The 18,424-nt window shown below is 45.9% G+C and overlaps 1 protein-coding gene across 1 annotated transcript in view; it reads right to left on the bottom strand.

Annotated features, from left to right (window-relative positions):
* Positions 1 to 18,424, bottom strand: part of cfap299 (cilia and flagella associated protein 299) — a gene marked incomplete at its 5' end in the record, with an annotated part of 78,618 nt that extends 60,194 nt beyond the window's left edge. Inside the window, 2 exons of the mRNA XM_084440404.1 lie at positions 16,604 to 16,734; positions 18,314 to 18,424. Coding sequence (XP_084296530.1) covers positions 16,604 to 16,734; positions 18,314 to 18,424 — 242 coding nt within the window. The remainder of the gene's footprint in view (positions 1 to 16,603; positions 16,735 to 18,313) is intronic.

Raw genomic sequence — 18,424 nt, 5'->3', positions numbered from 1 at the left:
ACACTGACTAACTGATTGGAAACAGGAATGGGTGGGGATATTTCTTCTTTTAAGGTCGGACCGCAGTTGGTACCACTGTCTGCTTTAAATTATGTACTGTAAGATAAATGGTTTAGTTTCATCAGTATTAGCCAATGAAAGTCACATGTGATAAAGAGCCTTGGCTGTTTCAGAGGTTCCAATCCTAAGTAACATGCCTAGTTGGCTAATGTTGCTTTAAGTGCAGTTTAAAGTACAGTTACAGTAGACCAAAATACAACTGTAACAGGTGTCAAAGCTGGGTGCTGGGAAACCTTGTTAGTGCAATGGTTATGGGTTGTGGTGCTCATTTGAATTCCCAGTCTTTTTTTTTTCCAGTCTTGTGACCAACCTTAAATTTGCACATAAAATCCATTTAGTTTTTTTATTTTGTTACACTCGAACCTCCACAATTACATTACAATTACAAAGGTGGTTGTTTAGGGTGAGGTCTGTGCATGAGCGTGTCACTATGTGAGGGACGGATCCTGTGTGAGAGAGGATTACCCAGCAACCCTGTGAGCCCTTGAAAAACAGTGTTGATGCTCTCAAACACTCTGGCTATTGCGTTCAATTTGAGGGTGTTGGGGACATGAGCCATACTTCACATGCAGGCTCCCCTATTGTTTTTAAGAGATTCCAGTGAATGATGTAGATTCAGACAGAGGACAAGAGGTGGGGGGTTTTGAACACACACACACACACACACGCACTCACACACACACACACACACACACACACACACACACACACACACACACACACACGCATACACACACGCTTACACAATGGTCAACATTGAGCCCATGACACATTACAGACCAATCATTGGGACCAGGCCCTAAGCCTACAGCAGTCACTAATCACACCACAGGAGGATACAAAGACATGTTTTATCAAAAATATATTTCAGATAGACTGAAAAAGTGTCACAAAGTGTCACAGTGTCAATAACAACAAGGATAAGGCTTTTTTTTTTCTTTCTTTTTTTTTTACTAGCTCTTAACTTCTAACATCTTTTATATGGGCTGCAAAGTCCACAGAGCCTTTATCGGACGAGCTGAAACAATAACAAGAGCGAGAGAAACGACAACGTTTTAAACGACACCCGCGGACTGTGGTTCACATGGTTCGCTTTATTCCTCGCAAAGCGTTCACGACGTGCTGCTCGGTTACTGTTGCTCCGAGATTCATGACAGGGGGGTTATTGATGAAAATATCAGCCAAGTCCAAACCCACCAGCTTGTGGATTTACCAGATGTCTCGCACTCCCAAACTGGTTGAGGGGGAGAGGAAGGCCTCGTGTTTTTGTAACGTCTATTGCACTGTTTTGTCTCACTTACAGGTCTCTGGCACATTGTAACCTATTCAGAATGTCTTCTGAAGGGACTCTAAAATAGCAGAGGAAAATGCTCTTAGACAGATATTTCAACAAGCTTGCTAATTCAAAGTTGTGAGGCCATTTCCAAACCCATTCCGAACCATATTTTTTGGTTTTGATGCCAAAAACAGAGGTCTGTCCCGCACGGGCCACCGCAGTCTGTAGGGAGACTTTATGGAAATGTGATGTGTCTGGGTTCCTGGGTGGCTATATATGTGCATATTACATCACGCTGTTTAAAAGTACAACGCCACCCATGTTATCCATTGTTCAAATGGCGGTAATGCTAACTTTTTACAAAATGTACACCAGTCAAAGGATTACTCACTAGGATATATTCATCATTCAGTACTCTCAAAATCAGTCAGAGTATAGCATCATTAGCCAGCTGCTTGATATATGAGCATGGGTAGGCTGGCATGATGGAGGAATTCCGATTTTTTTTTTAAATATATTTTTTAAGTTTGGTACTTTCATCATGGTTTCAACATTATTGCTAAAGCGAAGTCTTATGTCTTAATGTCCTGTGTGGCACAGGTCATTGAGTGATCAGCGGATGTCACATTAGCCTTTCAGCAACATAGAGGCTTCCTTTGAGACGTGGAATCGGCTTACCCTCCGAATACGCTTCATAAAATACCATCTAGCTGCATGATCCACAGAAAATCTTGAACCTTGACAAGTTTGGGTACGGCAGAAATAGAAAACCTCTCTTCTCGCTCTGGTTTTTTTTAACGATATGCATTCCAGCGGTCCGCTGCAACTCTCTGGACTGTTATAACACCTCCCAAGTCTCACAGCAATCACCAGCGAATAAATAATGAGCTGTAATGGGCCCCTCTGTCGTAAACTCCACTTGACCCCGTCCGCCTCAACAGAGGGGACACCTGAGGTGGCGGGTCACGGGGTCACGGGCCGCGGCGAGGCTGACGGCCCGGCTCACGGTGGAAGAAAGGGACTGGCGCTACGCGTTGGGGATCCGCCCGGCCTCGCTTCCCTCTGCTGCGCTAGTCAGGGGGAGGACCTGCTCGCCTACGTCCAGTATAATGCCTCATTGAGACCGCCGTCCACCCACGGAGCTCTGCGCCGAGCTCGCCAACACAACTCGTGCTGAAAAATGTCCCTGTTCTCGCTACTTACTTTGCTTAAATTACAATAATAGAGAACAGGATCTGTGCTTTTCCCCCCTCCATGTTCAAATATACTAGAATCTGAAAAAGGAATGTAATTTATACTAGTCTTTGGCCCGTGCCCCATAATGAAAGTCTTACAGGAATCCCATGGTGGTGAAAGTGCCGGGGCAGCACATATTTGGAGGCTGCGAGCTCACTCCATCTCCTGAGTGAGTGAAGGTTTGCTGCTGGGTCACGGGGGCCGAGGCCCCAAAGTAAACACAGGTGTTGAGGAGGCAAGTGACTGGGGTTACCCCATCCAGTAGCTAAAGAAACACACACAGTCACGCTTGAAGGCTGAATAATACCTCAGCAAATAATATGGAGAGGGGCATGTTTGAGTTTCCCTCCGTCGACAAATCTCTTATCAAGCCTCATTTGAGAGGATTAACAAGCCTTCGGCCATTAGGCCGTGGTTATTAGGGGTTAATCACTGGGCGTCAAGCCGGTCGTGATTTTGGAGGGGTTTTGAATCCTCGCTGGTGGGTGTCTCGTGTTTGTCTTTAGTCTTGTGGTGCAGACGGGCCCCAACATTCATGGAAAAACACATCAAAAGAATGGTAATGGTCATCAGCTGGCTTACTGAAAGATTTATGTTGTGCTACAGTAGGCCCTCATTATCTTAATGTGACCCAAAGGGGTCACGCTATCCAAGGCCAACAAGAGTCATGGAATCCCAAAGTCTTTTACGCACCTGAGTTGACTGGTAGCCAAGTATAAGTAGAGAAGTATAAGTTTAGAAAAATAACAACAACAAAAAAACAAAGGTTCCTGCACACTAGCTAAGAATCGTTGACTCTGAAAGAGGGAAGGAGTCTGAAGTTAAGACGTGAGCCTTCCCAGGGAGCGTACCGCGGAGGAAGTGGAATCTGAACTCGGTGAAGTAGAGACGAATGAAAGTGTGTCCCTGGAGTGGAATAAACCACGAGCACCAAAGCACACTCTGCTGGGGGTGAGCAGCTGTCAACGTTCCCCCCCGGGCGTGTTTACAGACGGATAAACACGCCGTTAGTGTGAGGGATGCGCGGGTAGGGCCCGATCCAAGGCCCCGATCGCTGGCCCTTCCGTCTCCGCTGATGCTCTTTCAAACAATTTATTTAGCAAATGGGTTCAGCATCTCTCATGTGATACCTGCGCTCCGCAACCCCGTGGCAGTTGTTTTGAAAAGCACCTCCGTAATGTATTTTGGCCCAAAATTGTTTCGCAGAGTACATGTGGCCCGTGAGAATAAGTGGAAAGGTTTGAATAAAAGTACCGTGGAGACGCCACCTGATAAATGAGGGAATGTGTGACAAATTGGTTGTTATTTCTCAACCTTAGCTCCTCACCAAAACTCTCAATATGGGGTCTGCCGTAATAACAAAGGACTGCCAATAAAGCAAGCTTAACTGCTTAAACAAAAGGTTTTTATTGGAGATTCTGTCTCAGAGGCTAATGAAGAGGTTAGCAGATAATCGACAGTTGGTCGCCCATGTGTAAATGTGTGTCTTGGAGGAGCTTTTACTGGTGCTGGTTAAAGCTGGCAGTTGCTGTATTCCAAGTCATTTCCATTCTCTTCCGTCGTTTCTTTTAAAGTAGAAGAAAAACAGGATTCGAGCAGACCTGCTTGTTTTGGACAGATGACCACTTGCAAGCGTGGTCCAGCAAAACTCTGATTCCTCATTTTAAATTCTATCATCAAATTAGTAATGAAACAAATAAATAAAGGCATGACACCTAAATCAAAAAAATAATTAAATACCCTTTTGTGCCATATGCAAATTGAGGGAGGAGTTCTTGGGTGGTAGGTAGCCCAGTGGCTAAGGACTTAAACCTGCAACCGGAAGGTCACAGGTTCAAGTCCCAGGGCGCTCGAAAATAGACCAGGTTTCACATTCTAGTTACAATTCTACCACTGTGCCCTTGAGCAAGGCACTAATCCCTTCTAAAGAAGATCATTCTATCCAGGGGTGCTACAAGCGGCTGACCTTGTGTGACTGTGGGGGAGACATTGAGGAATAGAAAAGCTAATACATGTCATTAGTTCAACATTACAGTATAAAATTACAATAAAGTTCTTAAAGCTGCAGTATGTAAATTGTAAGATTTTTAACATTTAAATGTTGCTATATTGCTATGATAAATCGAGAGGAATAAGTCATTGAAGTTTCGCATCTTTGTACAGTAGACCGCTGTTTGACTCGGCAACAGCAATTATAAATGATTATAATTTAGTTTAGTGAAGGGTTGACACCAGAGAATAATAGGTGCTACAGTATAATGTAGATAACATTTCTATGTAAACAAATCATTAAAAACCCAAAAATATATCAGAGCTTTTAGAAAGGTGCAGAAAAGTATTGATTTCCTCCCCCAAAAATGATTGATTGTGAATTTATCATTTTAAAAATGTTGACAGAATGTTGTGTTTATCTCTTGATTCCCGCCTCTAACCAGGATAGTGAGCCAATCGTATTGTGTCAAGAGCAATCGGGAGGATACTATTGGCTCACAAGCCTTGTTAAGAGTTTTTACTTTTTTATGATTTGTCTACCCCAAAATGTTACTGCATCTATAGCACCTTTAAATACTGCCGCTTTAATCAAGGTCGACAATAAATAAACAGGGTATAGGTAATACTTGATATATTGCAAAATATACAAATTGATATATTTTCATATAACCCAGGTGTTACTTGGTATGTTGGTCTCCAGCCAGTTGTAGATGTGCCTGAACTATTACTCATGAATACTGATGAAATATACAGAAATGATTCTAAATCCAATTCCATCTATCAAATTTGGAATGTTTTAACTGTCCTCTATCTGTCTCACAAACACACACACGCTGTAGTGATTACCCTTCAAAATACCTTTTTTTCAGGTTTAAAGTGTTCCCACTTGTGCTCACCTAACTATGCACTGACCTGCACTCAATAATGATTTATCTCTCAACTGGTCTCCAAGTCAATTTTACTATCTGTTTGCACAGCTGAAAGGAATAGCTGTGTTTACTGCAGGGAATGGCGCAGAAATTCAATCCAGCACATTGCCCTACGCTCAAACTTCATGCAATTTCAGCACGTTTGCCAAACAAATTTGATACGTACCAAGATGTCTCATTTTCCAAAGAATCCCACATTTGTTCCAGCAAATTATTTCTGCTGTAATTAATCGACTGTCATTAAAAAGTTATTTTGCGGGAAGGAGCTTAACATCCCTTCCAAAATCTTGGCTTTACCTAAATTTGACAAATAAATAATCAGCAGTTGACTAAATGATGGTTTACCAGAAAGTGTGTCTATTTGGGTATCTGAAAGGGTAACAGATGTTGAGCGTGAGACTATTTCTTCTTTTATTCTTGAGACAGATTAGCGCTTTAACGGTTTGGAGCGTTCAATGGTCTGGCAGATGGGAACTTTCAATACTACAGTGATTTCTCGAAAATCAACACGTACTGTACTTGGCATATTTTTCCTGAGAGTACTTGGGAAAAAGAATCTTATGGAAAATATTATTTTGGGCTGGTAGACGTCGAGGGAAATTCCGCACAGCATGACAATTTACTTTATTTTGGGCTTTTTTGAGATCCTCTGTCACCTCTGATTACAATGAGCTGAATGTATCAGTTACACATGTGCAGCTGATATTCTACCTGAGACCCTCATTGTGCATTGTGGCCACCCTTGCTAATAGGGGGTTATACATTCCAGCATGAATGAGCAAGAAAGATAACAAATCCATGTTCATGTTTTTGGATGTGATTCAACTGAACTAAATAGCTACACTGTCAGCAATTGACTTGAAATGATTTTAGATGACAATGCAATACATTGAAACCATTGTTCAAGTGACATAAGTGTGATTTGTCTTTCAGAAAAGCCACTTCAGTTTGATTCAGTTTGCTGAGAAAGAGATTTGAATCCCTCGCTGTTGTCCTACTGTCTGTTTGGTTGAATACTGGGGGTTCACACCCTCCGTGCGTGCCCTGTCTACCACCATCACAACACTATTCTCTGAATTTAAAACTCAAAGTTAAGGGCTTGGGTGAATCATAGCTCGGGTCATTTTGCCGAGAGAGGTCTCACCACCTGTGCCCAGACATGTCACTTGAAATCTGGTTGAAATCAGGATGTCACTGGGGTTTGGGCTTTGGGTGAATTACAGTAGGCCTACATGGTAACCTAGTTTATGAAATTTAAAATAGTTCAGTAGCTGTGCCCCTAATTTGAGGCAGGCAGCAGGACCAGCCCACCTCTCCCCCATGGCTATCTGGTTTGCACATGTGGGCTGTGTGGTTTCGTCCCCCCCCCCCTGGTTTGTAGTAGCTTTTAATTATAGCTATCTTAATGCAAAGTAACTTGACTGCGGGGGGACTTGGTGTGCACCATAACTCCTTATGAGAATCACTTCCTCATAAGCACGGCCTGTTTGTGAAGGGGTGCTTACATACGCTACCACGCGTTTCCTTTACGCGTACGACCGCGCCGACATAATTTATCTGCCCAAAAAACAGAATCCAGAGGGGCCCCTACGGGTGGTGCGCAGTATTTCTGAGGCCGTATTCAACGGGTCGGGAGGGGGGGGGGGGGGGGAGGGGGCGGAACTCTGCCCTTCCTCATCCGGAGTTCCACCTCCCGCTGGACGCGGTGGACGAGTCGCTGAGCGGCGGCCGGCGCGTTGGTGGTCCTTGGCCCGGATCCACGGGGCCGGGGGGGAGCGTTGTACCAGGGGCCGGCCCCTCTGCTCCGCCTAAAGACCCCGGAGGGTCGCTGCAGAAGCCATCACGCGGACGACGCCCGCCACTCACAGGAGCCCCCCGACTACAAAGCGGATGATGACAGTGCTGTCTAGTAGCTTTAAAGCAGGAGCTGTATAATGTGAAAACCACTTCCACCCCGGCACCGGGGGTATTGGGGGGGGGGGGGTTCGATTGAGAGTAATCAAACTTCAGAGACCTTTGCGCCCGGGGGTGAAGGATGTGAGCGATGAGACTGAACACTTCCCAACCTCACTAACTGCTGTAACAGCTCATAATAAAGCCTCTTTTTTGGGGGGGGGGGGTTGACAGAGTGAGGACAGGCGCGGAGAGGCCCGCAGTGCTGCTTCCAAGGCCGAGAGCGTCCGAAGAGGAAATGGCGACCCGAGAACAACAAGCAAACAGATGTTTCCATTAAAAGAGGAAAGGAGACACCGTGCCTCTCCTGGTGGCGGTGGCCATCGCTCTTCACCGCTGTAGAGGACTGGGCCACACAAGTCCTTTAACCCACCACGTTATTAATACCGCACGGTATAACCAGGAGGATAACCAGGACACTAAACAAGAGACTTTCTATAGATTTCTGTCCATTTCTCTCCGATGTGAACCACAGGGGGGTTGATGCATTGGTGAAACTCATCACAAGAAAGGGATGTGGAAATTGAAATAACTGCCGTTTAAGACCAACCAAAATGAAGATTGGTGAACCCACCACCCACCATGTTTATCACCGTGAATCAAAACCATGATCCATGTCTCATTGAGCCTTTTAAAAAGAAATCAATTATGGTTTGAGTAACTCCATATGACTGGCTGATCTGATGAAACCATTGCCAATGTTTCAATATGTTATTGAGCGAATAATGATACAGCTACTATAGACTGGAGTGGTTTCACTTGCACAAACACATAAATAAAAGCATGACAGTCGAATAAAAAAAGGTTAAATACCCTTTCGTGCCGTATGCAAGTTGAGGGAGGAGTTCTTGGGTGGTAGGTAGCCCAGTGGCTAAGGACTTAAACCTGCAACCGGAAGGTCACAGGTTCAAGTCCCAGGGCGCTCGAACATAGACCAGTTCACATCTTAGTTGCAATTCTACCATTGTGGCCCTTGAACCAGGCACTCGCCCCTTCGGAAAAAAAAGCTCATTCTATCCAGGGGTGTGTGTCCATGTCCAAGAAGTCCATGTGGGTCAAATGGTTTTACCTCAAAAGCGCCAAACACAGGCTCCCTGTGAAAACAAACCTATATGTCTTCCAGCCACCCCCCACGCCTGTCAGTTAGACCCCAGCGTCCAAATCAGATGTTTTACTAACTCACTCATCCCTCATAATAAACAAGGAGAAAATAACCATGGAAAAACTACTGCAGAGCACCATGAAGCCAGCGTTGGTGAATGTCATTAGTATCAGGGGTTTTTATGACACATCTCTGCTTACAGGTAATTGCTCACATCCCAAGGTTGTGGTTGTTTTTCTGGGGGGGTGGGGGGGTCCTATTCTTCTCCTGCTGCCTCTAGACACAAAGATCACAGTCATGCCAGGCTTGATGCAACCCTGAATAAAAGAGTGAGGAGAGGGGGGGGGGAGATGTCTATCTATCTTCAAAGGCTTTTAGTCAGGCATCAAAGTGGACGCCTCCCCTGTTGTCAGGACCGAGCAGCCCAGGCAGAGAGGCCTCTGAACTCCAGCTCTCTCAACATGCAGGGCGCCCTGGTTCCACCGCTACAGAACCGCCCAACACCACGGCCCTCTCAACATGCAGGGCGCCCTGGTTCCACCGCTACAGAACCACGGCCTGCATAGACACAGCATGGTGGAACACGCTCACTTCCTCTGCCTAGACCAGGGGTGTCAAACTCAAATACACAGTGGGCCAAAATTTAAAACTTGAACAAAGTCGCGGGCCAACATTGAACAAATGAATATTTTAATATGGACCCAAACAAGTTTTGCTTTAACATTGAATATGGAACAAGCAACGCTTATTACCATACAATATATAACTTAATAGTGCAGACATGCAAAATCGAATTGCAAATAAAAAACACATCAATGTTATTCATTTATAAAATAAAATTTAAATAAAAATCGTATGCCTCTTTTCTATTTGCAGCCTTCTGATTTAAATATCAAAATAAACTTTTTTCACAGGCTATTAAATTTAAAAAATAAAATAACAATAATAAATGAATCATGTCCAGGTCCTTGTACTTGTCGTGGTGTTTCGTTTCATAGTGTCGTCTAATGTCGTACTCCTTAGTTATAGCCACGTTGGCTCCACAAACAAGGCAAACAGGTCTATCTTTTACATATGTAAACAGATATTCTGCCTCCCACCTGTCCAGAAAGCTTCGGTTTTCTGCCTTTCTTTTCGCCATTTTTAAGAAGGGGTAACACGGTTACAGTTGTAGTATGAGATTGCTATGACTACTGTCACAGAAGAGAGGGCGTTTCTGGGTCCTGTCTTGATTGACGCACCAAAACAACAGCAGAGCATTATGGGATTTGTAGTATTAGCGGTGAATGCGCTGTATAATACTGGCGGGCCAGCTCTAGTAGTCATTTGGTATTGCCTCGCGGGCCAAATATAATTACACTGCGGGCCAAATTTGGCCCGCGGGCCAGAGTTTGACACCCATGGCCTAGACGATCATGTCCATTCGGTGCCAACAACGATTTCGGTCTAGCCAATGTCTTAGACTACTTGCTTTGAAAGAGATTAGCCTGATAGTGTAGTATTCCTTTTTATTCACTATATTACAATTGACATGATGTAATGGGTGCCTATGGGCAAATCAATATTTGGTGTAACAACTATGGCTTCATTGTGGCTGGTTTCAAACTAGGGTTTATTTAGGTCATAACTGGTTTCACATTTAGGGCTAATTTAGGTCACTGAGACCCATTTCAGAACATGCAAAAAGTCAACCCAACCACAACCGGAACATACAAGTCCAGTGAAGAATGAGATCCAGATTGGATTGATCCAAAGGAAATCTCTATCAAGGAAATTGAGGGAGGAGGGTCTTACCACCGGCCCTGTCAAAACCCCATTCAGCGCAAACAAGCCGAACATGGAGCCTGACACTGGGGCTGCGCGCGTCCAACTCACATGTTTATGCAGCTGATTTTACTATAGCCCATTTCCATGCTGAAACACAATACTTTTAAGTAGCAGCTGAACCTGCACCAAAACATGCTGCAAACTACTGACGTTTGGTTACGACGTGCACGCAGAATGAAAAGCATACATGTCTAAAAGCATGGTTCTGGGACCGTCAGATGTCTGGACCTCCACATACTGGGTCAAACTGTGTGTAAAAATCGTTGTTTTTGCATAAGAGGCAAGTCTACACGTTTCCTTGTTGTACTTGGGTAGGGTTTAGGCTAAACGACACAGCTATATGGGCACACATTTGCCCAGACCAGAACTAAGTCTTAACCATGCGCCACTCAAACGTATATTTCCGGTTTTGTTCTTCCGTCGGATTAACTATTTTTAATTGGCTCGCTTAAAATTTGATCAGCATGTTGTAAATAAACAACCCTGCTTCTGTTTCTCTTGATTAAAAAGACTTCTATCAAACGGCTCTTTCCGGTGCCTAACCACACCAAAATCCAAACAATCTGGGTCTTCTCCTCAGAACAATCTATAACGAGTCTCAAAGTATACAAAATGTACACATCGGCTACGAAAATGGTCTGCACCTGCTCCAGCTGTTTCTACTAGGGCTGGGTTTAAAAAATCGATTCTGAATCAAATGATTCAGAATCAATTCATGAATCCCAAAATCGATCTTTTATTTAATGAATGAATAAATGAAGGAATGAATAGTTCATTAATTCATTCAATGATTCATTCATTCATTGTTGGAAATCAGTATCGATACCCAGCCCTAGTATTGATGTGTTGCATAACTTGGCAGTCATGTAATTAAGGTTACAGCTAAAAAAAAAAAAAGGTTTTAGTAACACTAACCGAATCGATATTGAATCGAATTGAATCGTGATAATCGATTCCGAACCTTGTGAATCGGAATCGATTCTTGAAATTCGACTCGATACCCAGCCCTAGTTCCTGCCAAGCATCGGCCGGGGGTGTCAAGTGTTCTCATACATATTCGCCATTTTGAAGGATGCGATTTGTGAGCAAGACAGATTTAACATAAACATGTCTCAGCTGTTAAGGAAAGACCAAAGATCCAAGAAACGTGCCTCATTAATAGTTTCCCAAGCCTCTCTCATTCTAAACGCAGCCTTTCGCTACAGTGTGAAGTGACATTTATTGCGCTGCTAATCACCTTATTACTGTGAAATGTGGGAGGCTTGTGAGAGCTGACACACACGCTCTTCGGCCGCCCTGCCGCGTCCAAAAGTGGCACAAACCGATCCGTGTGCTGCGTGAATGGGATGTGGTGGTTGGCCGGGGCCTTGCAGGATGTGTGTGTGTGTGTGGGTGTGTGTGTGTGTGTGTGTGTGTGTGTCGTCTCTGGACAGAGCTAGCAGGGTGAGCTCGCCAATCCCACACCCGTCCAAAATCACAGAGTGCAGGGGAGGCAATTGGCCTGACAGCACATGTAATGGAGACTGCGAAACCTCACCGCCCCCGTGCGTGTGCCAGAGCAGTGGCAGGGGTCTTGGCTCGCCCCGACGCCGGCGCGGGACCCGTTCCATGAGGCTTCTCGTATTGGGGCACATCCCCCGGTCTTATTTTAGCCGGGGCCGTCCGGCGGTCGGATTATCATCAGCGTGCGTCCGGCGTACGTGTGTATGTTCACGGTTTTGTTCGGCGTGCGGCGGGTTTTGCTTGGCGCGGCGGGTTGATGGCGCTCTTTTAAGCTGCGAGAGAGAGAGAGAGCGTGGAGTTTTCTCGAGGTGGATCGTGTGAAGAAGAAAAAGAAGCAGCACAATGGACAAAGAGCGTGGCTTGTGATTGGACACCAGGAGGCGATGGGGGGGGGGCGGGACTTAAGGTCTCTGAGGCCTGTCACGAGCATGCGAGGTCTGGACATCTGCTGACATGGACCGCCGGGCCAGAACAGAACCAGAGACGGAGCCAGGGGCCGAGGGCTCGTATCTGCCCAGGAGCACTCCTCATCCTCTGTGTCGGAGCTGATCTACGGCAAAACAAACTAGGCTCCACGCCTGGCATGAGTATACAGTATGTACATGATAATCATCTGATTTGAAATGTCAGATAAACTGTGTTTCCCCAAGGGGCAGGCCTCAATACGCCTGGCTATTCCCAACGTGCTGGAAGTTGGCTTTTGAAGCAGGTCTACAACACCACTAGCAGTTTGCTTACTGCTGTCCAAAAGCCTCCTCAAATGACAAGTCAACCTATTAGAATTCATATTATATAGTATTAAGATTAGGGGATTCGAAAATGTAATATAGAATCGAAGCTAGGCGGGTGTGTCCTGTTTAAATTAAAGAAAACATGCAGTCAACTTCAACTTCTCAGCTTCTCCAAAACATGTTGATCTGAAACAGACTTGATATACTGTAAAGCTTTGAAACTAGTCAAATAAACTTACAAAGCTGCTTTGTATTCTGTATTAAGGCATGAACAGAGCAAAGTTTGTTCTCTTTTTTCTCTATTTGAGGAGGAGGCTGTTTCGCAATAATACAAAACGCATAAACAACCACACAACTGACTAAACATCCCTTTCATTCAAGTAAAAAAAAAAAAAAAAATTCATATTGAATTTCACCAAAGTCTGACAAGAGCACTGGTTCTTTTGTTTGGTCTTTTGTAATGTGCTGGCGAGGGCCCCTCTCACAGTCAAGCTGTCAGGAGGAGCATGTTATCCCCCAGAATGCAACAGGGCAACAACAGGGCAACATCTGATTAGCATTCGCGGCGCTATCTCCACTCCCTCTGTATTTTATTAGCACAGGTGCAGCAGGGGCATTCATTGATCAGATGCACGCTACAGGCGAGGTTAGCGCCTAATTGAAAACAGCTCTATTTATACACCTGCAGGCACTAAAGGTCTCCGAGAGAGCACAGGGAGGTGGAGGAGAGGAGAGAGAAAAGAGAAAAACATGTCGAGCCTGTGACAGAGAGAGAGAGAGAGAGAGAGAGAGAGAGACAGAGAGAGAGGGAGACGGAGAGAGAGAGAGAGAGAGAGAGAGAGAGAGACAGAGAGACAGAGACAGAGAGAGAGAGACAGAGAGACAGAGACAGAGAGAGAGACAGAGAGAGAGAGAGAGGGAGAGAGAGAGAGAGAGAGAGAGAGAGAGACAGAGACAGAGAGAGACAGAGAGAGAGAGACAGAGACAGAGAGACAGAGAGAGAGAGACAGAGACAGAGACAGAGACAGAGAGACAGAGAGACAGAGACAGAGAGAGAGACAGAGAGAGAGAGAGAGAGAGAGAGAGAGAGAGAGAGAGAGAGAGAGAGAGAGAGAGAACACCTCGCCTCGGGAGACATCGGCTGGGCCGAACAGGGAGGGCGGAGGAATTCCCATAACAGCATGTCTACCCGGAGCCGTGGCTTGGCGACTCCGCAGGTGCCCAAAAAACGCTCTTTATTTGTCCGCCCTCGCTCAACGCCGAGCTTTCACACCAGACCGCCGCCATAAACTCGTTTGATAACTGTTACGTTTATTCATATCGTCGTCGTCAAACGTGCGCGCGGCGGCCGGCAGGTTCTAGGGCCGCGCCGTTAGCCGAACAGCTGCCCCCCGCTGGAAGGGAACGGGAGGGGTTTCAGAGCGCTGCCCTGATTAAGCCCCGCCCCCTCGCAGGTGGTATATTGCACATCTCGGGGGTTGTTTTTGTAGCGCGACCGCCGAGAGGGGGTCGAGACGTCAGGTCGGTTGAGACCCGATCAGAAAGGCGCAGGGGAAGGAGAAGTTGGCGGTCGGCTCGCACTTTTGATGGAGACCGCCTGTGGGTGTAGGGGCTTCTCGCTGTCTCGTCAACGTCCTTTTCAAGATGTCAAGTGTTCATGCGTGGGAAAGTGATATGCTGACTGTATCCCTCTAATTAGTAGAAAAACCTGTAAAGTATATGAGGCTTGCCCTCCACAATCCTGGGTTGACACACAGGGCTTTCAGACCTCCAGAGATCATCCATTGTGGGGATTGGATCCAACAGAGACAAATGACTTGACCACATTCTCTCTCTCGGGTGACATAAAACGAGATGAAAGACCCAAGACACTTCTGGGATGAACTACTGTTTCGACAGATCAAAGAAGATATAACGTACTTATAATTGCGTAATTTCAAGCGGATCTGTGTTTACATCACAACACAACACTATTGGTAAATGACCTTAAGATGAGTTGTAAAAACCCACTTGCCGTGGTCCTACGCAGAACACATTGTAAAAAAAAAAATGATGCATTTCCCAGCACCGGTCTCTGATTATTAATAGAGGTTTTCCATCTCTCGGCATCGCTGAACCACGATGAAAAGAAAGGCCACACTGAATTTGATAATGGAAAAAATCATTCAAACAGACTACAGGCCCAGGCCTAGTACCAGGAAGGGTAGGGGCTTTGCTTTGTAGCTGAACCAAATCCTTCATTTTATCCTCCTCTTTTTATGAACAGGTGCCTGGTGTGGTCCAAGGAAAATTATTAAAAAGGCCGACTTGAAGAAGCTGCCAAGAGCCTGGGCTTCCTCGTATGGTTTGGGCCCATCGTTAGCGTGCGCGCCCTCTGGATGACACACCTAATAGGGGGCGCTATTTCCGTCAAGATCTTATAGATCCCTGCAAAAAATCAGTGGCGCAAATCACGCGCCGATTAATGACCGAACCACGGGCTTAAAAGCTCCATTCGAGTCAGACTCCAGTGCTACTCGCCCCTATGCTCTTGAACACTTCCCATCCATAGAGGCTGACTACCGTGCGCGTTTGAACTCTCCCACAGGCACAAGTCCCAACCACAATACTCCCCCCACAACGTGTCCCTGCGTCCCGTAAGGGGGGAGATGAAAGACTCTGGTCACTACAGGTGTGGGGGCTCCCGCTACACTGGTGTCACTGATGTTCAGCGCTGCTGGGGGAAGAAAAAACAAGCTAAAACAACAGCCCCAGACATCTGCACCTCTGGATAAGCATCTGAGAGCTCAATCAAATCCAGCACACAGCAGGTAGCACAAATGTTTGGATACCTCCGAAACCATGTGTGCAGGGGAGCGCTCCTATCAGGACGATGCATATCGGCCCGTCATCAAACGAGGCGCGACCACACGATCCCTCATCCCGGATTACAGCCCTATCTGGGATCTGTTTCCCAGGAACAGCTTGTAGTTGGAGGGTTTGGGCCGCGGCGATGTCGAGTTGTTAGGCGCAATTTAACATGGCGTAATTTAAAATTTAAGATGGTGGGTCAAACCTTTAGCCATAGGAGGTCACCGAGGGAGTATGCAATCATGTAAAAAAAAAATATCTTTCAGGAACTGAATTCATTTCCATCTGAACACCGAGAGTGAGACTTTGCTCAACGTCATCCGTGGCTGAGCTGGTCACAGAGCTTCAGGCGGTGCTATTCATCTCCGAGGGCGACTTCCTTTAACATTACGACCAGGATGGAGGAGGTCGGACTGGGAAAGCGACGACCTTCACACATACACAAAAGCTGTACCTCAGAAACAGATTTGGCTTGTCCTTATGCGCTGGGTGAGAGAGCACAGTGTGAAACAGATTTTTTTTTTTTTTTAACTACGCATACCGATGCTTAGACTAGGCCATGCGAGCCGTCACCAAAGTCCTCACCGTCGGTATCAGACCTGCAAACTCTGGAGTGAAAAAGGTGACGACATACAAAACTAAAACCCTCTAGATTCACTGAAACTACCATGGTTAACATAAAAAAGGTGACTGTAGCCAAAAGGTGACATGTTTGCAGGTCTGCAGTATACACTCTTCATGAGCTCAAAATCAAATTCCTCAACCCAACACATCCTCAACACTGGGAGGTGTGATGCACACGGACATAAAGGCAGCCAGTGGGACGGATGAGGACGGTTGAGGTTGAGGATGTCTATATAAGGGCAGACGGTGGGACGGATGAGGACGGTTGAGGTTGAGGATGTCTATATAAGGGCAGACGGTGGGACGGATGAGGACGGTTGAGGTTGTCTATATAAGGGCAGACGGTGGGACAGATGAGGACGGTTGAGGATGTCTATATAAGGGCAGACGGTGGGACGGATGAGGACGGTTGAGGTTGAGGATGTCTATATAAGGGCAGACGGTGGGACAGATGAGGACGGTTGAGGATGTCTATATAAGGGCAGACGGTAGGACAGTGAAGGTCTAGGGGTGAACTTACTCCTGCTGGCTCCTCTCGGACAGCCTGGAGGCCTCGGCAGCTGCTTTCCTCGTCTCAAACTCCTCCCTCTTCAGGACGTCTCCGCTGCCGCGGTAGCCCAGTTCCACCAGCTGGCGGGCCAGCTCCTCGTCCTGGAGGAGGAACCAACACAGCATGGTCAGTCTGGAACCCACGCAAGATCTCCCTCTCATCCCATCCTTCACTAGTCTTTCCTCAGAGTGTGTGATGTGCGTGTGTGTGTGTGTGTGTGCGTGTGTGGTCTTGCGGGCCACGTTTCAGTTTCTGCGGAGGAGACGCGCTCGCGCAGCGTGACAAGGTTCCGGGGGGCGTCCAGCTGAACTGCGCTGTCAACCCTGTGGCTTCCCCTTGTTTCTGCCACATGCCACCCATCCATCCCGGGGCCTGGTGTTCCTTCAACCCGCCCTCGGCCTCCACGCTGGAAACTTCCATTTCCTTCCGCTTTCATGTGGGACACCAAAAATGAGTCTGCTATTGGTTTTAAAAAATCTGCTATTGGTTTTAAAAGGTTTTAATAGCCTACCCGGTTGTCTTTGTTTTCAAGCCTCATTGAGTTAGTCCGTTTGACTGGGATGCTCCACTATTGATTCCCTACTTCAATAACTGATTAATGGGCTGAATTATAAACCCTGCAAAAGATTGGGGGGGGGGGGGGGGGGGGTTTACAGACCTATTATCTATAGGTGTTATCCCATCCTATTCAAATTTCTAGAGGTGAACAAGAACATTGATCAATCCGCTAAAGGGCAGATGCTCATTCGATATGCAGGTTAGACGACCTGAGCTGACTGGATTGTGTAAACAACACGGAGGTGATTGAGTTTGATAATGTTCGACCTGAGCTGACTGGATTGTGTAAACAACACGGAGGTGATTGAGTTTGATAATGTTCGACCTGAGCTGATTATCAGGTCAGATAGGAGTTGTGCTCTTTACCCTTTGTAGACACAGGTGTTCAAGCAATATGTGGCTGCAATTTCTGAGAAACAGTCCCATCTATTGGCATAAGTGGAACTCAAGGAAGCTATGGTTAGGCCTAAACGAATGGCACACTGACAGCCAAGTTTAGACTATGCCTTAATATAATGATAACTCAACATGTTTAGCACTGTTTAAAAGTCGACAACAAAATAGACACGGGTGGAATTAAGTTGCTAATTAAGGATGCAAATTAAACAAACATTGAAAACAAATCCAATGTATTTAATCCACTGGGAGAAGTAGGCCTACTGTAGAAACAATTTGCAAAACAAACAAATCTTTGACCAAGGGTACTAGCGAGCTGGTGGGGGACCTGCTACCAGGGGAAGGTAGACAGGAGTGTGTTGTAGAAAAGGAAGTTCAGAAAAGCTACAGAATGTAAGATTAGCACCAACTATATCCCACCTGAGTGGGATAAAAAGATAAAAGATGCACACACCGCCCCCTATCTCATGCAAGTTGTTACTACAACGAATGTCTCGTCCGCTGTAGGCTGCTAACAGCAGATACATTGCTCCTGCCGTGTGTGTAGAGCATAGGAATAAAGTTAACAGTTAACTTAACTAAATTATCCAACTCTCGCGAGACAGTTCGAGACTCCCTCTGTTATGGAGGTACAGTATTGTTATCTAGATAACTTAGCGTAAGGTTAATCTGCTTGCCTAGAATCAGGAAGCATTCAAAACTACAGGTCAACTATAGAAAAGTTACCTCTAGATAATACAAATCCAAAGACGTGATTTGGGAGTCAAGAAAATCATCGTAAGTATGAAATTCTTTCACAATGTTGTCGAGTGCGGCGGCAGCTTTGTCCTCCTCCAT

Source organism: Borostomias antarcticus (assembly GCF_949987555.1).
Source record: "Borostomias antarcticus genome assembly, chromosome: 6".
NCBI classification, from domain to species: Eukaryota; Metazoa; Chordata; class Actinopteri; order Stomiiformes; family Stomiidae; genus Borostomias; species Borostomias antarcticus.
The sequence above is the reverse complement of the archived record's forward strand: the minus strand, read 5'-3'. Positions and strand labels throughout refer to the sequence as shown.